Raw genomic sequence first — 26,324 nt, 5'->3', positions numbered from 1 at the left:
CAGACAGGTGCATCTCTAACTTGGTCTTAAAAACCTCCAATGAAGGAAATTCCACAGCTTCCCTTGGAAGCCAATGCAATGCAAACACAGACCAAAACAATGCTGTACACACACATGCTGGGCTTGGGGTTAAGGGGAGAGGCAAGAATTCAAACAATCTGGGTTCAGTTCCCAGTTTTGCCCCAAATTCTCCAAGAAAATTTGAGCAAATTACTTCAGCTCTGTGAGCTTCAGTTCCCCCATCTGTAAAATGGAGAGTCGCCTCGCACCATTGGCCTATTTAGCCTTTGAACCTTTTGTGGCAAGGCCTCTATGCAGGGCCAGCTCTACGTTTTTTGCCGCCCCAGGCAAAAAAATTTTGGCTCCCCCCCCGACCTTTTTTTTTTTTTTTTTTGGTTTTTACACATTTGCACTTTGCAATTTTTTTTTGTTTTTTGACTGTTTAAAATTTAAAAAAATGAAAACACACAATTTGTAGTTAGTGAAATAAAACAATTTCCCACTAGTGTACTCATTTAATTTTAAGCATAGAGAAATGTTTGAGAAATGCTTGTCTCGGTCTAATCAACTGCGAATAATTTACATTCTGAGTCCAACTTTTCAGGATAAGTGAATTTGGCTTTTCTCAAAGCTGTATGTGTGTTTGAAAGAATAATTTTCCCCATTTTCTAAATATATTCTCCTATTCGGCACTTTCTTTACCAAAGTGACAGAATCTGCCAACCCTATTGCTGTTCCAGTGCCACATTTCCATGCTATGCTAAGCCAGTCCTTCTGTAGGGAGTATTTCTTGTTAGTATGGCACAGAAAAAAGATAAAGCACACACAAAATCTGCAGAGGTTCCTTTGCTCTGGCAGGAGAGGAAAAAAATAGCTGTCAATCTGGTTCACAACTGAGATCAGATTGATTGATTGTAGTAACAAAGCCAAGTAAAGTTTAAAATGGATTTAAGGTTAACAGTGTGACCTTGTAAAAGACCATTTGAGCTTTTTGACTACAGTGTCTGGCTTTTGTTCTTTTGGGACACAACCTGAAAGTTACTTGTTATCTGTATTTATTTTTTGGAACTCTGATCTCAGAGCATAACTTTCTGAAGAATATATTGGTACATCCGTAAAAGCATTTACCATTTTTTGTTTAATCTTTAAAATGCTTGCATTTTTAAATAAGACTCCTTTTTCCATTTATATGTAAGTGTGATTCCCCAAAGGATGGAGTATTTATTTGTTTTATTTTACCAAAGTTAAATATATATTGTCCTCTTTCAGGTAAGATCCTATTCATGTGCCGGAGCAGCTTATATGAAGAAAATATACATATAAAGCATTAGTAAAAGCATTTAACCATTGTACTGCTGTTATAGTACTTGTTATAGTACTGTTGAAAAATATATTGTGGTTTCTGAGCATTTATTAGAAATTTAAACATTCTTAATGCTCATCACATTAAATATTTGCCCTGGGAACGACGCTGTTTTCACATAAGCAGAGCATAGAAAGTGCGTGCTTAGGGTCTGATCAGAGGCTCACTAAAGACAATGGAAAGAGGGCTGCCGACTTCATTGGGTTTGGGATCAGCCTCTTATAGTCCAACCTTGTTAACTAAATTAAAATTCGATAAGCTTGGTGATGAAATAGCCTCTGGGGAGCTTTCAGTCCATTCTGAGGCTCTCCCTCCCTCTCATTGCCCACTGGAGTGCTCCAGGTGGGACTGTCTCAAGGGTCCTCTAGGAAGCTGCCCACTCCCTGCTGATTGCAAGCTGCACCCAGTGTTGGCAGCATCAATGTGCTTGTCTTGCAAACAAACTGCAATAGGACAAAGTTTTGGGCAGAGTAGGGGGGCGCCCTTTGCTAACTCCCTGGAATCCCCAATGCAGCAATTTGGAAAGCAAGGTTAAAGCAGATGATGATGAGTCTGACAGCGTGTGTGTGTTTCTCATGGGCTGGCATCGCTGGCGTGGAGAACAGCTCTGCACCGCCAAGTCTAGCAAGTAGCTAGAGTGGAGGAGGCGGCGGTAGAGGCTGTGCACAAGGCTGCTCAGCAGGGGCAATTATTGCTCCAGCTGTTTGGACAAAGCCACAAAATCCTAAGAGAGGAAAGGGTGGCGGATTTGGCAGCCCAGGAGCGGCGGCTGCGTTGCCTGTCCAGAGCCAGGCTCATGCAGGCTGAGCTGGTGGGCTCAGAGTGACTGGGATTCCCACTTCCCTCCCTCCTGCGGGAGGCTGGTGCTGGGCAGAGGCATCAGGCACCTGCCCAGGGGCAGGCTTGGCTCGAAAGCTGGGGCCCCAGAGCCACTGGAGAGGGGAACCCTTGGATCCGCTTCTCAATTGGGCTCCCTGCTCCAGCAGCTGCTCCAGGGAGGGGACCCGCCTCTCCCTGTATGTGCCTGGATGGAGCTGGCGCTGCTGCCTGGGTCTAGCCACCGCCTGCTCCCCCAGTGCACAAGCCTGGGCCTGGGTGCAGCCGCCTAACAGAAGCTGCCCATGGACATGGGCTTGTGCCAGGATTGTGCCTGTGTGGCTGCCCGGCGTTAGCCCATGAGCCGAGCCGCTGCCCAGAACAAACCAGCCTCCTGCACTTCCCATATGCTTCAGCCTGCGCCTAGGTGCCACAGCCACTGCTGGCTGGGACTAGCTGCCTCCTCCCCCAGTGGATGCTGCTGGGGAGCAGGCGGAGCGCACAGACAGAGAGGCAGGCTGCCATGGCCGCTGGAGCCAGAGTGCCTGTGCCCTCTGCGCTCACCAGTTTTACTTCCAGATGGTGATCATGGCAGGGACTGTGATGCTGGCTTATTACTTCGAGTTCGGGGACACCTTCACCGTTAATATGCAGAGCTTTTTCTGCGACAGGGCTCCTACCCAGGGCCAGCTCTAGGTTGCTGCCCCTGGAAACATGCCGCCCCAAGCATGTGCTTGTTTTGCTGGTGCCTAGAGCCGGTCCTGCCTCTTTGTCACTGTGGGCATGTCCACACCGCAGTCAGACACCGGCAGCTGGACCATGCTCGCTGACTTGGGCTCACACGGCTCAGGCTGTGGGGCTGTTTAATTGTGGTGTCGATGTTCCCGCTTGGGATGCGGTCCAAGGTCTGGCACCCTCCCACCTCGCAGGGTCCTACAGCCTGGCTCCAGCCCAAGCTCAGACATTTACACTGCAATTAAACAGCCCCTTCGCCTGAACCCTGTGAGCCTAAGTCACCTGGCATGGGCCAGCTGGTGATTTTTAATGGAAGGGTACAGATACCCTTGGTGTCTGTTCAGCATCTGCCACAATGGGGATCCTAACCATGGTCTGTGCAGAGCCGTGCACAACAGGGGCCTGATCTCAGTCGGGGGCTCTGCAACTCCCAGCATTACAGGATCCTTGATTTTGTTTGGAGTCCTGGCAAAATGTGGGGCCAGGATCTCTGTCAGGGTCTGTGCACCGCCCAGAACAGTGGTGCAACGTGATCTGGGTCAGGGTCAGTGCAGTGCCAGCCCCAGCATGGACACAGATCTCAGTCGAGGTCTCTGAAGTGCCTAGCACAATGGAGGCAGAAATCTGGGCTGCAGTCATGCGCTCCCCGGCACAAGGGGGACCATGATCTCGGTTCAGGTCTCAGTTTTACCTGGCACAATGGGGGGCCTGATGTCTGTGAGGTCTCTGCAGTGTCCAGCACAACCTGGGCCCAGATCTCTGTTAGGGTCTCTGCAGCACCTGGCAGAACAGGGCACTGATCTCACTTGGGGTCTCTGCAGCTCCAGGAACAAAGTCCCTGATTTTGTTTGCTGTCTCTGCAGCATCTGGCACAATGGGAGCCTGATTTCACTTGGTGTTGATGCAGGGCCTGGTACAACAGGGGCCTGGAGCTCAGTCAGGGTCACTGTAGCACCTGGCACAACAAGGTCCCTGCTCTCTGTAGGGGTCTGTGCAGTTTCCGGCACAACCAATGCCCCAAACTCGGTCAGGGTTTGTGCGGTGCCCGGCACACTGGGGGACCTGATCTCAGGCCAGACCTGCACCACACTCAGTATAAAAGTCCTGATCTCAGTCACACACCTGGGGAGAAAAGCAGGAAGATTTTCAAGAATTTGATATTAGTATTTCAAAACTGAGGAGAAAATTGGGCACAAACTAAATATTTTGCCAACGTAAGAGAGAAGCACCAACATCTGGGGAGATTTTATGTCACCATTCAACAGTTCAAGAGAAAAGAGGGGAAATTTGAGGGGATTATACAGTGATATTCAATCAACAACAGAATGAGATGGATTCTTCTTGCCTCACATTCACATGGCCAGCAGGGAGCCCTGGGTGATATGGCTTTCACAGGGGAAAGGAGTGGGGCTGGAGTGAGGTCACTGGCTGTGGGGAGGGCTAGCAGTGGTGTTTGGGTATGTGACTAGCAGGTGATGGCAGAGGTGCTACTGGGTTGGGCAGGTGGAGGTGAACTGGGCTGGACTGGGAAACCTGGGATAGGGCATCTCCATGGAGGACACTTGCTCCTCTCTTCCTTCCTGGGCCTTTTCATGCCCTGTTGCCAGAAGAGAGTGCCCCCCCCTAGTCCAGCCCAGCAGTATCCCTGTCTCAGGGCACTCCCAGACTCTGCCCATTAACTGTCTTCCCAGTTCAGAAATCACTCAGGGGAACGATTTCCCACCTAAACAAGGACACATCACTGCAGGTAAAAATGGGGGAGAAAAACCCCAAACCTGAGATTTGAACTGGACACTGGCAAAGTGGAGAGAAAATGAGACACAATCGGGGAAGAACAGGGAACTTCTCAGGGATTTGAGAGGGGAGGGGTCATCCTGGATGTTGCTCTTTGCTCTCTAGAGAGAAAGGGGGCAGGACGGGAGAGGACAGCAGTAAATCCGAGGGGATCTCAGTCCTCCCCCCCACCTTTGTCTCCCCGCTCCTCGGGGGTCACCTGCTCTTCTCCTCCCCCGACCACGTGAGGGCTGCCCAGACTTTTTCCACCCGCACCTTTCCCAGGTCTCCTCCCACCGCCAGGCAGCCCCCGCCCGGCCCCATGCAGAGACCCCAGTGGGGCTGGTCACCGCTCCCCGGGACTCCCTCGTGGGGCCCCAGGGCAGAGCCTGGCCGGGTCCGGGGGCCGTTGGCCTCCTGCGGGGACAGCAGCTCCGAGCCCCCCGGGAGCAGATCCCGGCGCTGCGAAATGCCGGGTCCCCCCCACGGACGCTGGGGCAGAGTCACCGCCCCACCCCCGCCCCCGCGGCTCGCTCCGGTACCTGAAAACTGCAGCAGCGGGGCGGGCAGAGCCCGGGGCGGCGCCAGGGCGGCTGCAGCGGGAGCAGGGCCCGGGCCCGGCACGGGGATGGGGGGCGGTTAATGAAGGTCTCTCCGGCACAGAGCCTCCTGCTCCGCCCCGGTTCCCAGCTCACAATGGAGCAGCAGCAGCACCCAGCAACCAATCACACACCACCCAGTCCCCGATCTGCGCATGCCCAGAGCCGTGGAACGCAACTCGGAGAGTCAGGAACGGCGTTTCCGAGCCTGCCCCGGGGTCGCTTCCGCCCTCTCCAGCCCAGGAAAGGGAGGGTTTCAGCCGCTGAAATTGCGCATGCTCCATGCGAGCCCCCCGGGGGGGGGGAGAAGAAAGCTGCTGACGTCTTCATGTGCTAGGTTGCTGCTCCCCGGGTCTGTGCGGGGAGGGAGCGGCATTAACCCCTTCGTGCCCGGCCGGGGAGCGGCTTTCTCCAGGCGGGGGCAGCCCCGGGGCTCTGCACGCACCTGCCCCGGCCCGGAGCCCCCGGTGAGTGAGAGACCCCGGGGGGGGCGCTGGGGCCGGGCGGGAAAGTGACTCTGCCTGGGGAACCTGAGAGAAGCCTCGGAGCTGCCTCAGCCCCAGTGGAGCTGCAGCAGGATCCGCCCCGGCCCTGCTGGGATGCGGGGGGCAGAGCCTAGGGCCCGGCAGGGGGTCCCTGTGGGGTGTCGGGCGGGGTGGGGGAGAAGCTGGAGCTGGCGGGGGGTGGGGGTGTTGAACTGTCTCTGTGCAGCCAGGAAATTCCAGGGGGGGAAATGGCAGGACGGGAGTTAATTGGATCCTGTCCCTGTTTGTGCCACTTGCCTCTCACCCCCCATACAAATTCTCTCTAGTTCTGCTTCTCTTCTCGCTCAGCATCTTACAGGAGGCTTTAAAATCCGGGGAGATTCTCCCCGTCCCCCTCCAATGATGGGTTCTCTCGGCTCCCCCGATTTCCCCCGTTCTCTGCATGATTCTCAAATGTCAATTTAAAACCTCTCCGATGTGGGGCATTTTCCCACCCATTTTCTCTGCAGCTATTTGACCTTATTTAGGTGGGAAATTGTTGCCTGAGTCATTCCCGAGAACGTTGCTGCCCTGGAGTGGGGATGGGATGAGACGCCCGTTCTCTGCCAGGGTGGGGAAGGGAGGATCACGTGTCCCCCATGGGGCCTTCCCAGACCCTGGGTTCCTAATCCCACTTGTTGCCCCTTAATTACCAGCACAGTTGCCCCCAACCATCAGTTTCCAGTCACCTGCCCATCCCCCACTGCCCCCCCTTCCTTTCTCCAGGGAGCCTTCCAGCTCCCCCCTCCCTCTCTTTTGTCCTCTTAAAGCAGCTCCTCAAGGGTCTCCCTGCTGCCCATGAGCCTGGTGGCGGAGTGGGGGGGGGGGGAAACTATCACATTCTGTTTATGTATTGGACAGTGGTATAAAATCCAGTCAAACAGCCCCCCTTTTCCAACTAGCAATATAAAATTCCCTCTTATCAGGGAAAGTGCTGGGGATTGGCATAAAAGTGACTCTGCACAAACAGTCCCCCCTCATTTCTTCTCCCATTAGCAATTGCCAGGAGAACATCCAGCCATGGGAGAGCAAAGAACCAAGGAATGGGACTTTCCCAGCCAGAGAGGCAGGGAGAGAGGACAGGGGAAGGAGAGACTGAAAGGGGCAGTGATGGAAATGAGTGGAGGGAGAGCTTTCCAGCTCTCTAATCCACTGAGACACATGTATTGCAGGATGAAGGGGGATAGCTTAGTGGATTGAGCATTGGCCTACTAAACCCAGAGTTGTGGGTTTAGTCCTTAAGAGGGCCATTTAGGGAACCTGGGCTAAAAAATGGGGATTGGCCTTGTTTTGAGCAGAGGGTTGGACTAGGTGACCTCCTGAGGTCCTTTCCAACCCTGATAGTCTATGGGTCTGTGATCCCTGGGCAGAATCACATTCCAATGAACAAGAGAAGGATCAGACAGAGGAAAAGCCAGTTCTTCACTCCATATTCCTGCTGCTGTGGGGTCAGTGTCCAAGAGAATCCCCCACAGTGATTCCTTTGGTTCTGCTCCTTTTCTAGCATTGTGTTCAGTCTTTGTTACGGGATGGGGGAGGGAGAAGGGAGGTTAAAAATCTCTCTGTGGGCTTAGCCTGGCAAGAGGGGCCAGGTCTACACTGTAATAAAGAGATCAAGCATTTTCCTAGCATGGCAGAATCTAGGATGTCTGTCTGCAGGGAAAGGGCCTGGGAGGATCATGATGTGAAATGAACTAAAGCCTGTTATGAAACCCCCACAATTACCCTTCTCACTCTCCCAGGCGGCAGAATGACATCCATGTTTCTCTCCAGCACATCCCATCCTCCCACGGGACAGGGGAGAAAAATGGCTGCAGTGGAGCAAATTCAGGTAGGGATTATTGGGGGGTTGCTGGCGGGCTCTTGCAGGAGGGAAAGGGACACCAAGTACACTAGAGATGGGAAGATTTGCGCAGTCTGGTTTGGAGGTTGGAGCAGGGCAGGAAATTCACAGGGTGGGAAAGGGAGGAGGACAGGTTGTGGCAAACCTGCTGGGAGTTGTTTAATATGTGGCCTGGATTCTAGGAACAGACCCATGCAATTAGCAGGTGGAAATGCTTTAATTTGTTCAACAGAAAATAACCCACTTTCATGGGGCTGAAAAAATGCAGCTTCTCACAATGAGGAGGGTTTTGGGCTTACTTCCACAGAACTCTCTCTACATCCTTCTAGGGGCTCCATTTCCTGTATCAGTCTGTGTCTAGTATGTGTGTGATGGATCTGCTGGGAGAGATGAGGGGCTCTCTCTTCGTCTCCTCACCCTGGTGTTTCCAGGATGCTCTGAGCAGCTAGGGGTGGGACTCTGTTGACTTCGATCTACCAGAGCTTCCATTTGATTTGGAGTGTGAGTGAGGCAGCAGGTACTGAGTGTTGGACTCTTGCTATTTCAGGGGCCGGTGACCTTCGAGGAGGTGGCTGTGTATTTCACCAGGGAAGAGGGGGCTCTGCTGGACCCCACTCAGAGAGCCCTCTACAGAGCCGTCATGCAGGAGAACTATGAGAATGTGACCTCGCTGGATAAGGATTCCTGTCCCTTCTGTTCTTGGTAGGGGAAATGAAGAGTTAAGGTTCATGCCACTTCCATAATACCACCTCTACTCTGTCCTCTTTCAGCATCACCTCAATATGCCAGTGACGCACACGTTACCAGAGACCCTCCCCTGCTGCAGAAAACTTTGGGATCAGAGCACAGGAGCAGTATCACGCAGTGTCAAATATCTCCTGTTTGCTCAAGTAAAATGGGGGGTTAGGTCCAGCATAACGAATAGAAGCTTCCTACCACTGACCTTCACTCAAACCCTGAGCTTACTGTACTGGGACCAGAATGTGCTTGGGGTGTCGCAAACAGGTTGCTGGGGTCAGAGCTGCTGGCCCAGGGTTAATTATCTCACAGACACTCAGTGTGTTCTTGAACGCTGGCTGGGAGTATCCAGACAAGAGAGCTCCAGCCGCAGAACACTGAATCTCACCCAGGATTACAGGTCTGTCGCAACTTATGTGCATTTAACATGCGCGATTTCAGCTTTACGCTGAAGGGCTGGAGTCTGGGGCGTGGCCTCAAGTGGAAGAGGTGTTGTCTCAAGATTTAAAGGGCCTAGGGCACCAGCTGTGGCTGGGAGTCCCAGGGCCTTTAAATCACCCAGGGGGCTCCCAGCTGCAGAGGTGGGTGGTAGCCCCTGGGGTGAACTAAAGGGCTCGAGGCTCCAGCCACTGTGGAGCTCCGGGCCCTTTAAATGCCAGCCCCAGCCCAGCTGCCAAAGCTGCAGGTGGGATTTAAAGGGTTCCTCCAGGCTCCCCACCACCGCAGGTCCCCGTGGTGGCAGGAGCCCGGAGGAGCCCTTTAAATACCACCCCGGCCCTGCCACAGGAGCTGCAGGCGGGATTTAAAGGGCTCGAGGATATAATTTTCAGCATACGCTGTTTTCGCTTTACGCGATAACCGCAGAACGGAACCCCTGCATATGATAAGTCTTACCTGTACAGACAACTCAATTCCTCACTGATCTGGATTTCACGCCAGCATGTGAAAATGGCTTAGGTTGGTAATGAAACTCTTGAGACATGGAGACTATTGCTCCCCTATCACCATGGGAAATAGCCACAATCTCTCTTCTCTGCAGGCTTCTTGGATTTTTGAGTCCCTTGTTCCCGAACTCACAAGACCCCAATTCTTATTTTTCACATTCTGCTTTTCCAGACTAGTTAGAGTCTGTTGCTCCAGAATTATAGCTTCTAATTTCCCAGTGTTCTCCACAGTCAGGGATTTTCCTGCTCCCTCCCATTACACTGGACTCACTCAATTCCCTAGTACATAAAAAACAGCCATACTGGGTCTGTCCAGAGGTCCACAGCCCTGTATACTGCCAGTGTCAGGTGCTCTAGAGGGAATGGACACAACAGGTAATCATCAAATACTCCATCACCAGGGGGTAGTGATAGCTCAGTGGTTTGAACATTGGCCTGCTAAGCCCAGAATTGTGAGTTCAATCCTTGAGGGAGCCACTTAGGGATCTGTGGCAAAAATCAGTACTTGGTCTTGCTAGTGGAGGCAGGGGGCTGGACAAGGTTCCTTCTAGCTTTAGGAGCTAGGTATATCTCCAATTATATCTGATAGGCTTTGCCAGCATCTAGCAAACAGAGGCTACAGATCTCTTCATTGGCTAACAGCCATTGATGAACCTATCCTCCATGAGTTTATCATGTTCTGTTTTTGTACTCTGTTATAGTCTTGACCTTCACAACCTCCTCTGGCAAAGAGTTCCACAGGTTGACTATGCATCATGTGAAGAAACACTTCCTTTTGTTAGTTTTATACCTGTTGCCTAAAAATTTTTTTTTTGGTGATTCCTAGTGCTTGTGTTATGAGAAGGAATAAATAACACTTCCTTATTGACTTTCTCCATGCCAGTCATGTTTTTATAGACCTCTTTCCTCTCCCCCCTTCGTCTCTTTTCCCAGCTGAAAAGTTCCAGTCTTCTTAAGCTCTCCTCATACAGAAGCTCTTCCATACCCCTACTCATTTTTTTGCCCTTTTCTAAACCTTTTTCAATTCCATTATATCTTCTTTGAGATGGGGCGACCACATCTTCAGGCAGTATTTGAGGTGTGGGCGTACCATGGATTTATACAGACGCAATTTGATATTTTCTGTCTTATTATCTATCCCTTTCCTAATGATTCCCAACATTCTGTTCACTTTTTGACTGCCGCTGCACATTGAGTGGATGTTTTCTAAGAACTATCCACAATGAGTGCAAGATCCCTCTCTTGAGTGGGACCAGCTAATTTAGACCCCATCATTTTATATGTATAACTGGGATTATGTTTTCCAATGGGCTGCACTGTGTGCTATCGTGACATCTAGTACTGCTGAGATCCTGGATTCAGTAATATCCCTGCCCTTCCTGTTCCCTTTCTCCACCGAACCCCGCCAGCCCATGGTTCCTGTTTCCACCTTCTGCAGGACTCTCTCACTGTCTCCGGACCTGTCTGTCAACAAGAAGCAGTGCCAGGGATTCTTGCCCTATGTCTTGAGTCTTCGATTTCTGGGACATGGATTTAGTTTCTCAGTGTTTTAGGAACCGCTTTGAAACTGAGTGTCTGTGACATTAACCGCAGTACAATTTGGACTGTTGAACAGCTGTGTCCCGTAAGCTCTCCAAGCTGGGGTGCCTTTTACACTGCTTTACTGTGAGAGAAGCCACTGTGAGGCAGTTAACACATAGTCTTCAGCATGTAACTCACTCCCAGCTGCACAGTACTGAGTGCTGCTAATCAGCGACTCACGAATTGCAGTACCCCACCGGAGAACCCCAGAAAATTCTCTGGTCCCAGACTTTCCCCAGAAATGTGAACTACTGAACAATGCAAGCTCATATGAAGTCTGTCATTTCATCAGTGGAAAATGACATGCACCAGCCTTGTTATCCCAAATGGAGTTTCCAATACTCTTTTATTGTTCTATCTAACTAGCGTGTTTGGATTAAGCAAGATTGTTAAAATCTATTTTTTTGTAGTTAAGTGCCTATGGGTAATGAGGCATTAAAGTCAGAATTGTTTACAAGATAAAATACAAAGTAATGTCTAACTTGAGAAGCTAAAATGGATTCAAAGCAAATGTTTCTCTCATCATATGCTGAAACAGGGTGGATTTCCTTTCAGCCAAGACTCCCCCTAATCTGCCTCTGCCTCCCAAGTTCAGTTTTTCATGAGTTTTCATGAGCAGAGGGAAAGAGGGGGGGAGAGAGAGAGAGTCAAGCATTTTCCTCACCTCTTTTTTTATAGCTCAGTCCTTTGTACTAGAAACAACTTCAGTTCTCAGCAGAGTCATGGTGACAGGCTGTCTGCTGGAGATACGAGCTTCCAGTGAAGGAATGTAAATGTCTTCTTCACACCTTCCCCCTCCAGAGAATGGCTATTTGACCAGCTGTTTGCCTTGCTGTCTCTGAGGAACTGGTCTGTGGGTGTTCCCCAGAGCTATAAGTTTTTCGGTAATATAATACAGTAAAATCTTATAATTTTATGTACAGTGCTGCTACACATATTTTAACAGAAGGATAATATTCAGTAGATTGTGTTTTTAAAATGATACCTCACAAGCTGTATTATGTACAAAATTGGTCATAATTTTCTTGAAGAGTCAACATAGGGGTACAGACTGACACACTGTGTGTGTGTGTTCCCAGCAGATATGTGGGTATTTCAATCCCTCATAAAGCAGAGTGTTTGGCATCTTCAAGGCCCTGGGGAGCTGGTCCTGGGAATTCAGTGGTTTACGAAGTGTGACACTGTATGGAATTGAGGCAGTTTATATTATTATTCTATTATTAATACCAATGTGATAATATTGCAATGAATTGTGCTATATATGCCATGTAAAATGTTATGATTTTCCAAGTATGATAATTTTGTTTCTATCACCTTTCTATTGTGAGTTATATATATCTGTATTTCCAGATTTGTGCAGTGTTTCTAGGTGATACCCCCAGACATACTGGCGTCAGCACTGCCTAGGCTGTTTGATGGCCCATTCAGGGTCATCAGCTGTACAATGAGCCCATGGAAAGGATCAAAGGCAGGGGTGGGCAAACCTTTTGGCCTAAAGGCCACATCGGGTTTGCAAAACTGTATGGAGGGCCAGCTAAGGAAGGCTCTCCAAACAGCTTGGCCCCACCCCCTCTGAATTCCTGCCCCTGATTGCCCGCCTCAGAATCTCTGACCCCTCCAACCCTCCCACCCCCCCGCTCCTTGTCCCCTGACCTCACCCTCTTGAGACCATCCACCCTAACTGCCCTCCCAGGACCTCACCCCCTACCCAACCCCTACGCAACCCCTATGCTGCCAGTCCCCTGAATGCCCTGGCCCCTATCCATCCACCCATCCAGCCCCTGACAGACCTCCGGGATTCCCATGCCTATCCAACCTCCCTGTCCCCTGATCTCACCCCCCGCCCAGAACCTCAGCTCCATCCAACTGTCCCCTGACTGCCCCTGGGACTCCCTGTCCCTTACCCAAACCCCTGGCCCTCTTACCATGCTACTCAGAGCAGCATGTCTGGCAGCCATGTGACCTGCGTGGAGCCAGACACGCTGCCCCTCAGGAGAGCACAGCATTCCTCCCAGAGCACTACCTGCACAGTGGCATGGCTGCAGGAAAGGGGGAACAGCAAGAGGGGGAACTAGCCGCCCTGGACAGGAGCTCAGGTGCCAGGCAGGACCGTCATGTGGGTGGATGTGGCCCCCAGGCCATAGTTTGCCCTCTCGTGATCAAGATACACCTATTGAGTCAGCAAGACATGCAGGGGTATGCCTGTGTACTGAGAACTCCAAGGCTTTTCCATGCCCTGCGCTACGAAGCTTGTGTTTGGGACACAGGAAGTACAAGCCACATGGCAAAAGGAACATAAAGGGCATCTGTATCATCTCCATTTTGTCTTCAATCCCTCTTTCTACTGCTAGAGCAACTTCTCTACAAACTGAAGCCTTTAACAAAGGGCTGAATGACCCATCCAAACTGTGGATGGCTTCCAGATGGACTTTCAAGCCAGCAACTCACCAATACTGCTAAGAACCCAATCTCTAGATTTTGGAATGTATATGGCTGCTTTCCCATTTAACAACTCCCTTTTTCTTTCTATCTTTCTTTTATAATAAACTTTTAGTTTTGATGCTAAAGGTGTAACAATGCTGCTTCTGGTGGGACCCAACTGAGAGTGCCAGTTCACGACAAATTGCTTCAAGCGGGGCCATTACAGCCCAAGGCAGGGGTTTCTCCACCTCTAAGGCAAACCAGCCAGCCAGAGAGGACTTTGGTTTTATCACACTGGCTAGCCACAAGCAATTCCCTTAGACACTCCGGTTTCCCCGTATCACCACAAGTGCCACTTGCTTTGGGGACAAATGGTTATGAAAACCGATACCCCAGTAAAAGAAAAAGGTTCTCCCGATCTCAAAGGACCAAGCCCCAGACAAAGGTCAATATACAAATCAGATCTTACCCACAAATTGTGCTGTTGCTGATCCTTTAGAATCTGAAACCTAAAGGTTTATTCATAAAAGGAAAAAGAGCTGGCATTGTTTAAATTGAATAAATTCCATACAGTAATGGCAAAGTTTTTTGTTCATCAAGCAGGCTAGGCAGAGCTGATACCAGCTTGTGTGGGATGTCACCCAGAAGCATAGCATAAGTTTGCAATACAGACAGTATAGAGACAATATTCGTAACTTCAACTAGAAAAACGATACACACATACAGACAGCATAACCATAACCAGCAAACCAGAACCTTGTCCTAAACACTTCAAATGCCAGCCTTTGTACAATTCTTGCTGCATATATGTAACAGTGGTTGCAACAATGATTTACGCGGTTACAGGTTCTGTCAACAACGTCACAAAAGGATTGGCTGGCAGCAAGGTATTTTGGGTAAGGTCCAAACCTAGAGTGACCCAGTAATGTGGCTGAGCCTTTGGGGTCAGAAGAACACTTTGTGTGTTAGCAGAGTTTTTAAATAACCTCACTGTATTGTACCGAGGTGCTGATTTTGATTCAGAACTGGGATGTGATAAAGGGGGCTGCGTGATTTCTTTTTTCAGTTTCTCGATAGTAGTGTGGGGGATCAGAAGCACAGTTTGTGACTGGTTGGTGAGTTTAACTTCAGTGTTAACCACCAGTTTTGAGAGCATCTGCCCTCCCTTTTTCAGCCTGACCTGCCTTTGGCATTTTCAGTGAGGACTGGACTGCCCTAGGCACACCAGGTCACACTAAGCACTAAAGTTAAATTTATAGATTTTTTTTGACAAAGTCTTATGAAATCAACTGAACTCCTTTGTTTTCTTTCATCTGAGCAGCATTTCCAGTTTCCAAACCTGATGTAATCTCCCAGCTGGAACAAGGGGAAGAGCCACGGGTCCCAGACCTGCAGGGTTCTGAGGAAAGAGAGATCCTGAGAGCTCCCTGCACAGGTGAGGAAACATTAAATCAACTCAGAATCTGTAAGTGCCTGAAGGAAACATCTGGGATGCCCTAAAAAGCCCTTGGGAGGTCTCTCAGTTCATTATTGCTCTAGCAGGGGTCAGATCCTCCAGGTAAATATAGCTCATGGCTTCCTATAGATCCTAGCAGACACCAGGAAATAGTTTCCTCCCTTCCCCTGTGAATTTGGATGGGATGTGAAGGCCGAATTGATCCCTTTCTCTCTCCTATTTGGGGGAAAGTTTGGGGGAGTTCAGTTTCTGATCTTTATTTAACACCTCTCTAGCACTTGTTTTGTTTTGCTCTTCCCATCTCCATCCCTGTCCGAGGTTTCTGTCTCTATCACAGCAGGTGATGCAATGGATTGTGAGAAAGAGGAGCAGAATTCTCAGCAGGAAAATGTTAAGCAAGTGGATAAACACAGAGAATTGTCGCAAAGATCGAAAAGGAATGTGTCCAAGAGTCATGAGCTGGGGAAATCCTGTGAGATTCAGCACGGACCAGAAAGAGAACAGGGAAGCCAGCCAAGGGAGAAAGTGGGTAAATGTATTTCCTGTCCAGGAACCCAGAAGGACCTTAAGGAAACCACAACACAGCAGGAAATCCTCAGGGGAAAGAGAAAAAATACATGCACTGAGTATGGGAAAAACTTCCGTGACTATTCAGCCCTTATTAGTCATGATAGAATCCACACAGGGAAGCAGCTCTATGAATGCAGTGATTGTGGGAAAAACTTCACTCCCAGATCACAACTTACTAGGCATCAGATAATCCACAGAGGGAAGAGGCCCTATAAATGCAGTGAGTGTGGGAAAAACTTCACTCACAAAGAAGCCCTTTCTGAACATCAGAATATCCACACTGGTGTGAGACCCTATGAATGCAATGTGTGTGGGAAAAACTTCACTCACAGATCATCCATTATTAGGCATCGGAGAATCCACAAAGTGGAGAGCTCTTTTGAATGCAATGACTGTTGAAAAAGCTTCAGTCAAAGATCAGATCTGTTTCAGCATCAGAGAATCCACACAAGGGAGAGACCCTAACACTGCACTACTTGTGGGACTACCTTCTCTTGACACTCAGACTATGTTAGGCATCAGAGAATCTACAAAGGAGATCAACCCGATAAAAACCTCTAGGATTACCATTTTTTTTCTTTAATACTTTTCCTGATTCCCACATAGTAACTTTTAAAGCTGTTTCACTGTTTGCAGCACTGTTATCCCAGTTTGTCCAGTTGATTGGCCCATTTTTGCCTTTTGCAGTTCTCCCTGTTTTGAGGTGGACAAATAGGTCTCTAATTCGAGTGTGCCCTTCCTATCGGGAACCAGGGAGCATCACATTAATACCATTCCTCCTCTTTCAAAGTTATTGTTAGAATGTGATGTTATTAATATGAACTGGGACCGTATAGATCAGTGGTATCCAATAGAAATTCAATGCTAGCCACACTTGTGGTTTTGAATTTTTATTAGCCATATTATAAAAAAGCCACATGCATTGGCCACAATTCAATAGCCTATTCACCAGATGTGGCTAGTCGCGAACGTATTGGACACTGCTGATATGGGTCATTGCTGCAACTAAGGTCCTGTAGTGGAACCAAATCTTGTATAAAGTGGGTCGAATAAGATGTTTAAGACAAGGTTATGATTTTTTACTGGTTATGTTTATGCTATCTCTGTGCCTGTATCATTTCTGTATTTAAAGTTATAAGTATTTGCTCTATACTGTCTGTATTTCAAGCTTGTGCTATTCTTCTGGGTGACACCCCAGACAATTTGTCAACAGCACTGCCTTGCCTCCGTAATGGCCCATTAAGGACCATCAGTTATACAACTGACCTATAGAGAGCTATCTATCGATCTATCTATCTATTTTCTTTTTATGAATAAACCTTTAGATTTTAGATTCTAAAGGATTGGCAACAGCGGGATTTGTGCATAGTATCTGATTTGTATATTGAGCTGGGTTTGGGGCTTGGTCCTTTTGGATTGGGAGAACCTTTTTTGTTTTACTGGGGTGCCGGTTTTCATAACCATTCATCCCTGTAACAAGTGGCACTGGTGATGATACTGGGAAACTGAAGTGTCTAAGGAAATTACTTGTAGAACTTATGGTTAGCCAGTGGGTTGAGACCAAAGTCATCTCTGTTTGGCTGGTTTGGTGCCATAATAATAAAGGAAACCCATCCTTGGGCTGTGACTGCCCTGCTCTAAGAAATTTGTCCTGAATTGATATTCTCAGTTGTGTCCTGCCAAAGGCAGCATCATTACAGAGAGTCACCAGTGATACAGATTGTGTCATTGTCAGTTGTTCTCATGTTGCTCTGGGTTGTGCTGAAACGCAGTTATATTGGGAACTTTTCAAATTGCATTTAAATGAAGAGGATCAGGGGCGGGGAAAAAGTCATTTCATCCTCTCTGACGCGCTACTACAGATGCTACTACAGATGCTTTCACCCAATGGGAGAGATCTCTCCCATCAGACTTTATTATTCCAGCCCCTGCAAGCGGTGGTGGCTCTGTTGCCAGGAGAAACTCTCCTGCTGATGTAGCACTATCTACACAGGGGGTTAGGGCTGTGTAACTACATTGCTCAGCTGTGTGGATTTTTCACACCTCTGAGCAATATAGTTATACTGATCAATGTCTTTAGTATAGACCAGACCTTAGTTTTCTCTTTTGTGTTGTGCATTTAAATCACTTCTCTTCTTCTCCTACTTTGAAAGATTAAAAAGTATGACAAGACAGGTATTTTTCCTCATGTTGCAAACATTCTGATGTAGGAGAGCCCTTCCGCCAACACACAGCGCAGAAGATCCTGAGATATATGATCTCAGGTTGGGACCTATGTTGGGACAAACCGCACCTTTAGCCAAGGTTCAGTTGTTGGCAATGGGGATTAAAAGAAAACCAACATATATGACCAGAATTTTTGTTCTTTGAATATGTTATTGTTACCAATGAAAATGAAATTTAGGTGAAGTTGTTGGTTTTGAGCAAGACACTACTTGAGTGATGATCGATCTGAATTATTTTGGAAATAATTCAGGAAATGATGACAAATCTTGAGAAGTTAATTTGACTTAATCCATTCCCTGTAGTGTAAGGCATTCTGGTAAAAAAACCCTCCCTCCAAAGGTTGGGGTGGTAGAATGTGTGTGAGAATGAGTGTTTAAGAGAATATTGGCCCAGTATCGACTTTAATTTTTTGTGTTTGAAATAAAATTTATTTTTCTTAGCTTTAAAGTCAATTTCTATTAAAGGGAAAACTACTCAAGGAGACAAGTTGTATAACTTTTTCCCCACTTAGACTGTAAGGGTCACTGACTTCCCCACTTCTCTAATTTGCAAAAGAAAGACCTGACATCTGTCATAGGATGTGTCCAGCAGGTAGGAAAGTTGCAATCGTCAACCATCAATATCAAGGAAAAGGCTGATTACTCTGTTTCCTTTCATGTCAAAAAGCCACCTAGAGGCTGGTCTGCACTGAAAAGCTATGTTGACATAGCCACATCTCTCAGAGGTGTGAAAAATCCACGCCACTGAGAGAAGTAATTAATGTGACCTGAGCGCCAATGTAGACAGTGTTAGGTTGTCAGAAGAATATTTCCAGTGTTTGAAGTGTAGACATAGCCTTAGACAGATTGATCCCCTATGGGAATCAAGTCATTACATCAGTTCCAATTTTGACCCATCTCCCTGCATGCGAGAAAGCTGCTAGTATGGAGGGCTGAGCAGCTGTCCGATTGCCTGGTTCCTCAACTGTAGCTACAGCTCTTAGTGCCCATCAATCCAAAGACTGAGAGAAATGGAGAGTTCCAACCATTGTCATTTTAGTGTAGTCGGAGAAAAAGGTAGTTCTCACTCTCTGGTTGGGTGCAGCAAAGTCAGATACTTTATTTCTCAAGCAATTGCATAGAGAGAGTGAGTGCGCTAGGACACGGTTTCCCCCTCCTAGGCCGGTCTCTCTACAGGTAAACAATTCCAGCAGCATGTATACCTTTTGTTACAGACAATATTAAGCAAGAGCTGCATTTTGTTTATACATAGGTCATCTTGATATCTTATTTTTCTCACTTCTATTTAGACTACAGTCTACATTCCATATCTAACACATGGTCATAACAACTTCATACAGTTCTTTCCCATTTGCCTCACACGATCCTCACTTCTACAAATCTCGTGTTATTAGGGTTACAATTAGCCTGACTTTTGCTAACAAACTGGCATGCATTGAAATCCCCTTCAAATCCCTGTCAGTTCTTGCTCTACTTCCACATCTGCCCCCTTTTGGACTTCTAGTACAACAAATATTCTCAAACCTCTATTTGCATTAAGCCATGGATTTCAGATTCTACATCAGATGTTTCAACCTTAGGTGTTTTAATTGGATGTAATGACAATGTATGATTAGCCTGGACATGAAAGGTATTACTGTTATCACGTCCTTTACAACAATAACATAATCCTAAACTAAATAACAACAATACAAGCAGTAACATACAGAAATATGATGGGGTTGTTGTACAGTTTTAGTCACAAAGCACAATACATCATACTTAGTACATAAAGTAGACACTCTATAAGCTGTATGAAAGGCATTCTTTTCAACTGGATATATATTTTGAATCATGTGAATTTGCCCTTGTACTTCAGAGATTCTTTGAACCTCCAGTAACAATGAAAGCGAATCTTGAAACCTATCAGGTACTAAACTAATCCAATTAAAGGGTATCTGGAACCTAAGGGCTACTTGTAAAATGCTATCTACAGGCCAGTAAATAATATGATTGCCTGCAGCAGTAGTGAGATTAAAATGTATATCTTGCAACATGGTGGTTTTAACATACACACAGCTATCATCATTAGCTTGAAAAAGTAGGTGTCCTGTCAGAGTAGTTCTCTGTCCCCTAACCTCCCAGCAAATGTTATCATGAATGCTGACAACTTCCCCTGGCTTCAGTTTACGTATACACTGAAGCTGGGGGAGGGGATTCTAACTGCAAAAATGTCCATTGACTCCCTAACCCCATCCAAATGTCGAGTGTTATTCCAGGAACACTAACAGCAAATCGGCAAGGCATACCAGATGGTCTAATCTCCCAGCAGCTACATCAAACCCCTGTGTAGCTAACAGGAATGAACACAAACACTTCCTTGTATCTGAAGAGATGTTTAGTTTTACCCTTAGTAAACTACATGACTAAAGGGAAAGATGGTGGTGCCAAATATAAAGAATGAAACATGAAACACCTGGCAATTTGCTGACCAGGCCTATCTTAGCAAGCAAGGCTTTCTGTTTACCCCAGCTTTCTCTTAGCTGATGACTATTTGCTAGGCCTATGGTCCCTTGACCATTCTGGACTTTGGGTCTGGAAAAGAGCTGGCACGATCCATAGACCAGGTTGTTATATAAAATCCACATGGATTTTAACTCTTCTCATACAGTAATGTCAAAGTTCTTGGTTCAGGCTTGTAGCAGTGATGGAATAAACTGCAGGTTCAAATCAAGTCTCTGGAGTCCATCCACAGCTGGGATGGGTCATTCAGTCCTTTGTAGAGAGCTTCAGTTTGTAGCAAAGTCCCTCCAGAGGTATGAAGCAGGATTGAAGACAAGATGGAGACGAGGCATCAGCTTTATATAGTCTTGCCATGTGGTCTTTGCTTTCTTTGTCCCAAGGACACTCTATCCAGCATGTGATGTAGAAAAACCAGAGTTCTGTCCGTAGGCAGGTCCCTGCATACCTTGCTGAGTCACAGAGCATATCTGCCTTCTCTCAATGAGTCGACTGTATAGCTGAGAGTCCTTAATGGGCCATCAAGCAGGCTAGGGCAGAACTGACACCAGCTTGTCTGGTTGGGGTGTTCCCCGGAAGCATAGCACAAGTTTGAAATAGGGACAGCATAGAGCCAATATTCATAACGACAACTACAAAAACGATACACATCTAGAGAAAGCATAATTACAATCAGCCAATCATAACCTCTCCATAGACCCCTTACACGACAACCTTTCTACAATATTGGCTGCAAATATAGAACAGTGGTCTCAACAGTGTTCTATACAGTTACAGATGATGTCAATAACATCACAGGAGATAACATGGCATCAGTGAGACTGATATTGGAATAGCCTCCAGTTTTGGTGTCCTCATTTGAAAAAGATGTGAAATTGGAGCTGGGGCAGCAAAGAGCCACCAAATGTTCTGAGGGCTGGAGAAAAATGCCTTCTAGTGAGCGAGTGAAAGAGCTCAACCTGTTTAGCTTATCAAAAGAAGATTGAAAGGTGACTTCACTGAAATGTTGAAGTGCCTTAATGGAGAGAAAAGATTGGGTATTAAAGGGCTCTTGAATCTGGCAGAGAAAGGCATAACAAGACCCAATGGCTGGAAGGTGAAAAGAGACAAATCCATATTACAAATAGGGCACAAATAGTCAACAGCGAGGATGTTTCACCACAGGAACAAGCTATCAAGAAAAGTGGTGGATTCTCCATCTCTTGATGTCATTTAATGAAGACTAGATGCCTTTCTGGAATGTGTTTGCTCCAAAGGTAGCTATTGTGTAATACAGGAGGCCTGTGATATGCAGGGGGTCAGATTAGATGCTCGAATGGTGTCTTCTGGCCATAAAGCTGACTAATTTCTGAAAAACGGAGTGTAGCATTGGGAGCAGCGTCTGATGTTTTACTGTCTAGCCGCCTTGCTTACCAGAAAGAACTCTCCCTGAGTGGGGTGATCCACAGGGAGTAGCTCAAACCTCCAAAGTGCCTGGCTGGGGCAGGATATTAGCACAGCAAGGAAGGGGTGTGGCAGTGACATCACAAAGGCCTTTTGCAGGACCTCAGACTATTGGTCAAAAGTGGTGGGGTGGTGGTGACCTCACAGAGGGATGCTGACAGCAGCCAGACAGGATAGAGGCGAGGGGCCAGGGAAACCTCAGAGACCCCTGTGTCTTTGCTTCAGCAAGTCTCCGTCTCAAGGTCTCTCTTTAAGGACCGAGAGAGTGTTTGGGTTCACGTACGTGAGCGTCAAGAGGAACCTCTTTTGAGTTTTCTCCTTCCCTTTTAGTGATTTTACTAGAAAACAGCCCTCCCTGTTTAGAAGGTAAGAGCCTCCTCGAGGGAAGGGGTGTGATGGGGGCATCACAGTTCGGACACCAGTGCCTCCCCCCATGCTGTAAGGAAGCTCCTGTCACCATACTCTGTGTTCACAGTGCGGGAGAGAGCAGCATTCCACTGCAGTGATTTGCTCCTGGCTGCCGGAGCAGAGCAGCAGGCTCAGCTGTCAGAACTTCCCGGAGCTATGAAAGAAGAGGGGCCCATGGCTTTGTAGCAGGAATGCATGCATTGTGGGATACTGGTGGAGGCCAGTTATTGTGATATAATGAACAGCAGCGTCTGCACTGACACTCTGTCACTTTAAGTTTGCTGCAAAAAGCTCTAGGCATCTGGTTGAGATGATTTTATTTTGTCACCAAAACAGGGCAGTTTTGTCGCCAGACGTGGCATTGCAGTGTGTACACCAGCCACAAGCTGCTGATTGAGGGAGCGTAGTGTGTTTTTCACACACCTGAGCAGTATAATTCTGCTGAAACAACTTTGTAGTGCAGACCTGGCCAAAGATATTCTCTCTCTCTCTCTCTCTCTCTCTCTCTCTCTCTCTCTCACACACACACACACACACACACACACACACACACACACACACACACACACACACACACACACACACACACACACACACACACACACACACACACCTCTCTCTTGCCAGGAAAACGTCACCTGCTCCTCTGCTTTGCAGAATCCAAACACTCACAAAGCTTGTCAGGTCCCTGTGGGGTTGGCAGGGAATCAGGTGTGGGCAGACACAATGCTTTAACCACAGGCAGGCACCATGGCTTAGCTGGTTAAAGCACCTGCTTTCTAAACAGTAGATCCTGGGTTCAACTCCCTGGTTGTTGGGGCCCCTTGCATTGCCTACTGTTAGAAGACAAGATTCAGAGCTAGATGGACCTTGGTTCTAGCCCAGTGTGGCTTTTCTTATGGTTTAAATTACACTCACTGGCACTGATAAAAGAGTTACTGAAAGTTTGTGAGTTAAGAGCTGATAGGTCAGTGGTCCAGTCCCCTCACAGACGATCCCCTCCCTCTGGGACAGGGGCAGGTCTGAGCTCTCGCACCAAATGCTCATTGTGGCTGCCAGAATCTGTGGGTGGCTCATTTAGTTTGCACTGAGAGTTGAATCCTGCTTTGTGCACCGTGTTAGAGGATGAAAATCCTAAACCACCCTTTGAAATAACGAATGCAGCAGGAGGTGCTATTGTCCCTGCCCCAAAGCAGACAGACCAATGGAGAAATGCCACGAGTCCAGGGTAATACTCCACTGCTGTTCTACCTTTTTCACTTGCTAAACTCCCTCCCAGCTTTGTGAGGTCCAGAGCCCGGTATTGAGCCTGAGCCAAGATGTCTACTCTGCAAATTTACCACCCCATGGTCCAACCGCCAGGAGCCTGAGCTGGCATAGGGCAGCCCTGGGTGTTTCACTGCAGTGTCGGCATAGCCTAACATTATGTCTACACTGCCATTAATACACCCAAGTCACTATTCTCAAACCCTGGGTCAGCTGATTCAGGCTTGTGGGGCTTGTGCTGCAGGGTTATAAAATTACAGTGTAGACACTTGGGCTTGAGCCCAGCCTCCGAGACCCCACGAGGAGTGAGGGTCTCTGAGTCTGGGCTCCAGTCTGAGCCCAAATGTCTACACTGCAGTTTTTAGCCTCACAGCCTGAGCCCCAGGAACCCAAATCAGATCATGCAGGCCAGCTGGGCCACAGGAATTTTATCACAGTACAGATGCCCTCTTAGGGTATGTCTACATTGCAATGTAAGCCCAGGGTTAGTAGAAGTCATGTCAGCAGCCCCAACACATAAACATAAACCACAAAGAAAAGATCCACACCCAAATAAGCTGGGCAATGTCCTTTCCCCTCAAGTTCATAAATCTAGCAAGCAAAAGTCTTTTAACATAAACTATTCCCTCTCTGCACCCACTCACAATTGTTGTCCTGAATCAGTGCAAGCCCAGAAGTGTCTCTGTAGAGTGCACCTGCCATCCTGGGTGGAAAAGGGGAAAACAAGAAAGCACCAAACTCACTATGTTGTCTAGGGACTCACTCATTCCTCCACAACCACCCTGTCCTAAAATTGATCTCCTAAATTTTAATATTGGGACCATAGCCCACTTGGCTTTGGAACCCATGTCCCCTGCCTAGCAAGTGCTCTTGAATTGAGGGTGAGTCCTTCAATCGGCATCTGCCATGCACAGTTCTACTGCCCTTGAGTCACACAACAAGGATAACAACCCTTTATTTCTCCTTCCCCAATAAAGAGGAGATGGAGAATCCAACACCAGCCAAAAGTGATCATTTTGGCAAGCAGTCCCATCATGCTGAGCTCTTAGACTGTGCCCATGCGAATGAGATCAGCTCCAGAAGTGCTCTTCCACAGCTCATCACTAGATGTCAGGGGAGAGCTCATTCAAACCCTGCTTACATATTTAATATAGACATTTCCATCATACTGTAAAATCCACATGAAGAATCATACACAAAATCTAGCAAGAAAATCTTCCTGAGGGGGTCTGAGCACTTGCTGCTGGAGGGAAGGAGAGAGCCCTGGGTTGGGACTGAGGAACACTGTAAAAAGGAGGGACCTGTGGGTTGGGATTGAGGGGCACTGGGAATAGGAGGGGGTTATGGGCTGGGATTGAGGGGCACTGGGAATAGGAGGGGGCTATGGGTTGGGATTGAGGGGCACTGGGAATAGGAGAGGGTTATGGGTTGGGACAAAGGAGAAGGGTAAAGAGGAGTAGGCTCTGGTTGGGAGTGAGGAGCAGTGTGCATAGGAGGGGCTGTGGGTTGGGACTGAGAGGCACTGGGAGTAGAGGGGACATGGGTTCAGGCTGAAGAGCATCCTCATTTGGGGATCCAGCAGGACAGAGGAAGGCAGCAGGTGATTCTTATTCCTTAAAGATATTCTGTGTATTTATGTGTGTGTGTGCAAGGGAGGAACAAGATATATGCACAGAGGCCTTTATTCCTCCAGGCTGTAAGGACAGAGGGGATGTCAGGAAATTATCCCTTCAATCCCCCACACACAAAGGCCCTTCTTAGGAAAGGCAAAATCCTGAAGAGAAAAAGTAACACCAACAAGGACTCCAGAAAGACAGATTTTTAAGATTTCAATGAGTAGTTTATCAGCTGACCAGGGACTTGAATGCTGGGCCCTCAAATTAAGAGTCTGATGCACTACCACCTGAGCTAGCCAGGCTCACAAAGAAAGAATGCAAGTTGGTGCAGAGGAGAAACTAGTCAAGAAAAAGCAAGATGGACACAATAGAGGAAACCTGATGCTGTCTCTCTCTTCCCAGCCCTGCCTGGTCTGGTATTAGTGCTGGTTAAAAAGAGGGGAAAATATCGGCATCTAGCAGCCTTTCATAGCTGTACAAGATTCAGGCATAATAGAGATGTGCCCATCTGCAAGTGCTGAATGGATGGATTGGCTAATGCAGCCTGTAGAAGTCCAGGCCACACTGGGATATAGAGCCAAGTGTCCATCATCATCATTATTTCAAAGGGATAATGATAATGATAGGAAGGGTCACAATTGACTCAGTAGTTGCATACAAAGGTGCATGTTTGACAGTTACATTGGGAAATTTTGACTCCTTCTCAGGCTCAGATTGGCCACCCCAGTCTAGATGCAGAAGTTACAAAATTAAAACTTGAATGGGGGACCAATTTCCCCATCATTTCACACCTTTACATCCAAACACGATCACTTTCTGATTGAACCCTCCTTGTTCAGCCAGAAGATCTTGGGGTGGATGTAGGAGTCACTGGGTAAAATTCTCTGGATTCTGTTCTGAATCAGGTCAGAGCAGAAGTACCTAGTGATCTAGTCTGGCTGTAAAATCTATATATCAACAGCAAATATGGTGTGAAATTAATACTCAGAAATGGCTCTTCCCCACCTGGATCCCAGCAAAGGGCTCTCCCAAGAAGGGGGCTATTGAGGAAGGAAAGAAGAAAGATGTTCTCTCCCTGGAGAAACCGGGCTCTGTGCTTTGAACAGAAAGGAGGGGAAGGAAATGGCCACACGATGGCAGAAGAACATAAGAAATGAAACACAACAGGCTTCTGTGCATATTGATTCTGAACAGTGAATGAATCTGACTCCAATAATTCCTGTCTGAACTTGAGCTGCCTGTTATTAAAAGTTGGTTCCCCAATTCAGTTCCAGCTGCTCTGCTAGAAACATCCCCAGATTCCTGCTCACCCCAGGAAGAGGAAAAAGAGAAACCCTCACTGGGCACTGCCCTTGGCTCCAGGCTGTGTCCTGGAGTGTGAGTGGGGACTGATTGCTGCTGAGGAGGGAGCCAGTAGAGGCCTCTGGTGCTCTGCTCCTAGCATCTGCCCAGCCCAGGCTGTCCTCTACCTCAGCTGCTGCTTCCTGCCTGCTCTAGAGTCAAA

The 26,324-nt window shown here is 47.8% G+C and overlaps 1 protein-coding gene across 1 annotated transcript in view; it reads left to right on the top strand.

Annotated features, from left to right (window-relative positions):
• LOC127036605 (zinc finger protein 560-like) overlaps positions 1-16,655 on the top strand; it is an 813,726-nt gene extending 797,071 nt beyond the window's left edge. The window contains exons 4-6 of the mRNA XM_050927661.1: positions 8,201-8,355; positions 14,659-14,772; positions 15,131-16,655. Coding sequence (XP_050783618.1) covers positions 8,201-8,355; positions 14,659-14,680 — 177 coding nt within the window. The 3' untranslated portion in view covers positions 14,681-14,772; positions 15,131-16,655. The remainder of the gene's footprint in view (positions 1-8,200; positions 8,356-14,658; positions 14,773-15,130) is intronic.
• Positions 16,656-26,324: the final 9,669 nt, after the last annotated feature.

The sequence above is a fragment of the Gopherus flavomarginatus genome, chromosome 18 (assembly GCF_025201925.1).
Source record: "Gopherus flavomarginatus isolate rGopFla2 chromosome 18, rGopFla2.mat.asm, whole genome shotgun sequence".
Classification (NCBI taxonomy): domain Eukaryota; kingdom Metazoa; phylum Chordata; order Testudines; family Testudinidae; genus Gopherus; species Gopherus flavomarginatus.
The sequence above is the reverse complement of the archived record's forward strand: the minus strand, read 5'-3'. Positions and strand labels throughout refer to the sequence as shown.